Below are 6,112 nucleotides of genomic sequence, written 5' to 3'. Positions count from 1 at the left end.
TCGAACCGTTCGTGACGTGCCGTCACCGCCACTCGACGAAGAAATTCTAGACCATCTACAACGCGGCGACCTGCCGCCACCCGATTACGGGTACACGATGGTTAGGGATAGGAAACGTGCGTCCACATCCGGTAGAGGCCGCCCCCGACGCGTGCATACGCGCACGATTATCGAGCTACATCTAGAAGTGCTGAACGAATGTGAAGCAACCGAGTGGGAAAACGTCAAAGAGGACTATTTGCAGATTGTCGTGCAGGAGTTTGCGCAGGAGTTGATGCGGCACGAGGACACGAATAACAATATCTTGGGTGTTTCTACCTCAGACCAGGGTTTATCAGGGAACCATGTTTCCTTCACCGTGGATCCATCCACTGACGCCGACGGAACGGATGCATGTCCACCACATGACCCCGATCCATGCAGTTGTATGGACACTATACAGTTACCAACGGACCCTTGCCCACCCAATGCACACGACCCCGATCCATGGAGTTGCATGGAAAACATACAGTTCGCAACGGACCCTTGTCCACCTAACGAAGGTAACCCCGATCCATGGAATTGTATGGACACCATGGCGTTAGCAACGGACCGTTTTCCACCTAACGAAGATAACCCATGGAGTTCTATGGAAACTATACAATTACAAACGGACCCTTCTGCTTCTAACGACGATAACCCCGATCCATGCAAGTGTATGGAAACCATACAGTTAGCAACGGACCCTTCTGCTTCTACCGAAGAGGACCGATGGCATTGTATGGAAACCATACAGTTAGAAACGGATCAATGTCCACCTAACGAAGATAAGCCCGATCCAGCCACACACACACCCACCTGTGCTGATCCTACGCCCGACATCACACAAAAACCTGGCCAAGCTGACCCAGTCCTGCACATACCCACATGTGAAACCGTCACGCATACCACCACGCGTGAGGACGCTAGGGCCAAAATCACAGACATACCCACATGTAAAGCAGTCACAGACAGACACACATGTGAGGATCCTAAGCCCGAAATCACACAACCACCAGGCTCCGGTAACGCAGTCACAGACACACCCACATGTGATCATCCTCAGCCCGACATCACAGACATAACCACATCCCACACTACCACGTGGCTGCGTTGGATTGATCGCAACAAGCACCTATTCCAGGCGTGCACGGGGCAAACATGGTTCAATGAAATCAAATCGGATTGGAAACAATACTTGCGCGAGCATGTGCCAGACGCAGCATCCGGTGAGCACAGGACAGCCGCAAGCATGGACAGCAAGAAGCACGCATGGAAACAATGGGTTGCAAAACAACATGACCTTATGAATACATATAGTGAGGAGCAGTGGTTTCAACATTTGTTAGAAAATATCGAGGAGCAGACAGAATCGCACAACGGCCAAGCACCTATAGTGGAAAACGACTTAGAAGTGGAAAAAGTAATGGCCGCAGAAGATATCCTAAAAGTGAGAGATGTACCACGGTCGCAACTGCATCGGCAAAGTTACATGAAAAAACCGTTAACCGCCCTCAAATTGTGGATGCTACTCTTCGCATCCGTAATCGAAGAATGCGAGCTCGAGAGTAGTATGCAGCAGACGGAGTTATATGTGGATGCCCTATTGCAAAAGCTCTGAAATTAGGATGAAGGCAGGGGTATGCACGATAGGGAGTATTATGTGGATGATCTATTGGACACGATCTGACATTAGGATGACGGCGCTCATGCATGGGACATAACGCATGCTAACATTAGACCACTTTTACTTCATTATGTGATATACATAATATATTTCTTGTTTGCATTATTCCATACCTGCCTTTTTTTTTTTTCTGCTCTCTTCTGCTTACTTCTGCTTACTTGTGCTTACTTTTGCCCTGTTTTGTTCTTTTTCTGTGTAGTCCACTTCTTTTAACATGACCATGGGGACACGGTGCTACAGGTCCAATGCATATAAAATGTAGATTTAAATGAATAATATGAACGGGTCGTATTCTCCTTTATGTGCAGTTAATTATTAAAAGCTGAGCAACTGCATTCTACGGGCATAGTGCAGCACAAATATAGAATGCGAATACGCATTCGAGTATAAGGAGAGATTGTCTCTCCGCACAAACGTGGCCGCGTAAACCGCATTGCAGCCGCGTGTAAGAAGGAGGACATATTGTCTCGCTGAGCAAACGCGGTTCGACTACGTAGCCGCGTGCACCACGCAGGACCATTGTCTCCGCGCAAACGCGGCCAAGTGCCAGACCGATTCGACGACGTAGCCGAGTGTAAGAAAGGCAGGCGAGATTGTCTCTCCGCGCACCCGCGTCGACCAAAGCGGCCGGGTAAAGGACATTGTCGACCACGAACGCGGCCAAGTGTAAGCAGGATTCGACGAAGGATTGTCCGAGTGTAAGAAGGAGGGAGACATTGTCTCTCCGAGCAAGCGCGACGACCAACGCGGCCAAGTGCAAGAAGGGGTTCTGCGCAGTAGCCGCGTAAGAAGGACGCGGCAACGACGGAAGAAAAAATTGATGTTGTTGTTGTTACTGCGGTTTATTGTAGACCCGTGATGACAGGCGTATTCATGACGCGTTGTGTGTGTACGGTCGTGTAGTACTACTTTTTTTTTTGTCCTTTCTTCGTTTTTTTTTTTTCTTTTTCTTGTTTTTTTTTTTTTGGTTCCTCTATATTTATTCCCCTGTCAGTCTCAATATATGCTTTCTGAGGATTATAATAATAGTAGACGAATGGGATTGCACACAGGGCAGATACGGCTTTTGTTCTCTATAGAGTTACAATGTTATGTGTTCAGGCCAGCAATTACTCATCAGTAATAAAGGAAGAACATAACAAGGGATACAGGGACCATTTGAAGGTTACTATAGTTCACGTGGGACATTGGGACAATACTCAGGTGTGTAATATTTGAGCTTATCGAGCACGGAGCAGTATGTCGGCTAAGGAATTAGGGGATATATTGGCACAATACGCAAAGGCTAGGGGCCTACTGGGAAATGATGACGGATATCAGGTAATTCATTATGAAAGAGACAGTACAGAGTGTATAGGAGTATACGCGCTCATATATGTTGGTGTCACGTGTAAATGAGTGTAGAGCTTTATTACTGCATATATCATGGTAACATTGAATGCGCAAATTTAGGACAGAGTAATAGGCACGCGCGAAGTCGTGCTATGTGACTGTTTGCGTGCAATGACCGAATGAATACGCATGAACGCAGCTACAGAGTACGTGTGCATATTATACATTTCAGGAAAGTCTACAGAAGGACATAGGAGCCAGGCTCGGGGAGTTTGTTGCACATATGGACAGGATGGAGGCACTTATGGACGCCTTGGGTTCAAACTGTGATAATGCAGGTTGGCAACATTGGCTCACTCATGCAAAGCATGCGCACGTGGGTCACAATGAAGGTGATAGGATTGCGTGCAGATTAATGACACTTGCTTCATATTTCCTGGAAGGATGGAGTCACACTGCACGACTCGATGATGACGACAATACGAATAATATGAAGTTAAAAGGTTACATGAGATGTGCAGTAGTGCATATGTTCAGCGAAATATTAAACGAATCCGAGTGTAGAAGTAAATGGGGCACATTTTATGGCTGGTACTCGGTGCAGGGAATGATGACGGAGGGAGGAATAACTAAGTCAGCCGGTATGCCACAATGCGAGATGTACCGACTGCTGGATATAACGCGCGGCAATTGGAGTATGAGTCAGGAAATTAAAGAACGGTTAAGGAACAATGACGGACTACAAAGTATGCTAGAAAGGCACCAAGAGAAGAGCACGTGTCACAACACAATAAGGAAGGAGAAGAAGAAGAAGAGTACACCGCTGGATGCGAACAGGCAGACTGACAAGGCAAGCGGGAACATAGAGGTGCAGGAGACATTGAAGAGAGAATTGAAACGCGTTCTAAAGAAGGTTGAAAGGGAAATATCCGTGAAAGGAGCAAACGATCCGGATGAGAAGGATTCCGATGGAGAGGAAACCCTGAGTGAAGATGACGAAGCGGATGAGCCGAACAAGGAAATTGCGGGCGGTAAGTACACGAATAGCAACAATACGAATACGAATACCCAAACACCCGGTACCAATAGTGACGGCGGCCGCCACAACAACACGCGGCGGGCACACAACGCGCACGTGGCGGAACAACGCAACGGCACCACAACAACGCAGACGGGGCGCCACGGCAACAACACGAACGGGAAACAACGCACACACGGCGGCACAGCCACCAGCGGTGTGCAATAGCACGGCACACGACTTCGTTCACGTTGAGCGGCGCGGCCACGACGGCATCGGCAGCGGCAGCGGTAGCGGCGACGACGGACGCCGCGGAGACGAGATGACGCCGACAACAAATACGTGCACTGCTATCATCCATCCCGACCCAGTCGACCGAGTTCACCTCACCGTGCGCTTGCTGCCTCCTCACCCAGTTCACGCAGTGCGGAGTCCACCGAGTCCATCTCGATCCATGCAGCCGACCCTACCGCGCCGCTACCTGACCGCAGCATGCCGCCCCTTCTGTCTACCACTTGTGTGCTGTTTTTTTTTATCATGTGTCTACCATCTTTCTCCTTTTTGCAGGCGCTGGAGGACCGGCGGCCCGCAAGCCCGCGGTCACGAAACCACAAGCACCGGCATCTCCAGTATTACCAGCAAGACCACCACCTCCGCCACCAGGACCACCACCGTCACCTCCTACACCCACAAAAGAGGGAACGGACGCGCATTCACCACCGTCAAAAGCAGATTCATCTGCGGAAGGAACCTCACAGGGCAAAGGTAAGACATTAAGGGACTCCAAGAAAAAGCCTGAGGAGAACAAAGAGAAATGCAGTGAGGATGAGACTGACCATGACAAGGTTTTTGATTGTCTTCAGAAGCAGGAGGACCTTGCAAACGCAGGGACAGGAGTGAACCAACCGGACGGCTCCGAAAAATACGACGGAAAGGGTCCTGTGGGTGTCCACGGAGCTTCCCGTTCCATAGAAGTATCGGCGGGGACCTCCTTTACTGCTCCCGTAGTACCCCCAGGTACGAATAATGCACAGTCCGGAAAGGAAGAAACAACAAAAAATAAAATAAAATAAAAAACAACCAACACACAACTTTTCCGGAGCCAGAAACCAAACGTCGAATGAGAATGATGGGCAGCGTCAGCGGCAGAGCGACAGCGATGGGTCGGCCGCGGGATGTAGACGTCGACGTCGACACAGACAGACACACACACACACACTGTGTGTGTTGTGTGGGACAGAGAGACTCTTTTCCCGGAGTGGCACCTGCCACGCCGTCCCAATACACGGGTCAACCTTAAACGACGGACCGTGTGGTCAACCATGGGACCAATCACCGCACAAAACATGAGTGTCATCCTGTTCCCATTTGTTCGTCCAACCATTCAGGTGAAGCAACAACAGTGGATTCAACAACAGACGCCACTCAACCTGACAAGTCTAATCAGGCCGGGTATAATCCTAAGGATGTGAATCCTGTGGCAAGTACTAATGAGGATGAAGCGAAAGAAAAACCAAATCAGGAGAATGAACAGAAGGAAGGAGCAAAGGCTGCGGACACTGCGGGCAAGGATGTTTCCTCCGTGAAGCAACCCAACACCGAAAAGAGTAGCCCTTGCTCAGGTATATCGGACGATGAATATGATACAGGAAGATGCGGTTTCACCTTATTTGACAAAAGCAGTCCCCAATGCCCTAATGGGCCGGATTCCACCTCGCCTGGTAACTCTGCGGGTGGTGTTGGCTCCACGCAGATCCAGAATCCTGGTTCTTCGGGACCAGGTTCCACGGCAGTATCGGGTGATGGAAGCAGTCACACAGGAACACGTGGAGGACAGCAAGGTGACTCGGCCTCCAGTTCATCCAACTTTGGACTACCTAATTTTGACTTAGCTAACATGATTCCCAAGGGACCCAATGTTCCTGGGGGTGGATTCGTACCCCTTAAGCGGGAACATGTCACACTGAATGAAGACAATGAAAAATTAATGAAACAAGGACCTCCGAGTCATGGCGGTCCTGATGGACCCGACCTAACCGCCGACGTCCTTACCGCCA

General features: G+C 49.6%; 2 protein-coding genes across 2 annotated transcripts in view; both read left to right on the top strand.

Moving 5' to 3' along the window:
• Positions 1-1,639, top strand: part of AK88_05367 (uncharacterized protein) — a gene marked incomplete at both ends in the record, with an annotated part of 6,217 nt that extends 4,578 nt beyond the window's left edge. Inside the window, one exon of the mRNA XM_012482969.1 lies at positions 189-1,639. Coding sequence (XP_012338392.1) covers positions 189-1,639 — 1,451 coding nt within the window. The remainder of the gene's footprint in view (positions 1-188) is intronic.
• Positions 1,640-3,320: 1,681 nt separating this feature from the next.
• AK88_05366 (uncharacterized protein) lies at positions 3,321-6,099 on the top strand (the record flags this gene model as incomplete). The annotated part of the gene is made up of 3 exons (XM_012482968.1): positions 3,321-4,116; positions 4,623-5,072; positions 5,444-6,099. Coding segments are annotated over 3 exons (1,902 nt in total), but the record flags the coding sequence as incomplete, so codon positions are not given.
• Between the last annotated feature and the right edge of the window lie 13 nt (positions 6,100-6,112).

This window comes from Plasmodium fragile (genome assembly GCF_000956335.1).
Source record: "Plasmodium fragile strain nilgiri unplaced genomic scaffold supercont1.122, whole genome shotgun sequence".
NCBI lineage: Eukaryota > Apicomplexa > Aconoidasida > Haemosporida > Plasmodiidae > Plasmodium > Plasmodium fragile.
This window is presented reverse-complemented; position numbering and strand designations above follow the sequence as displayed.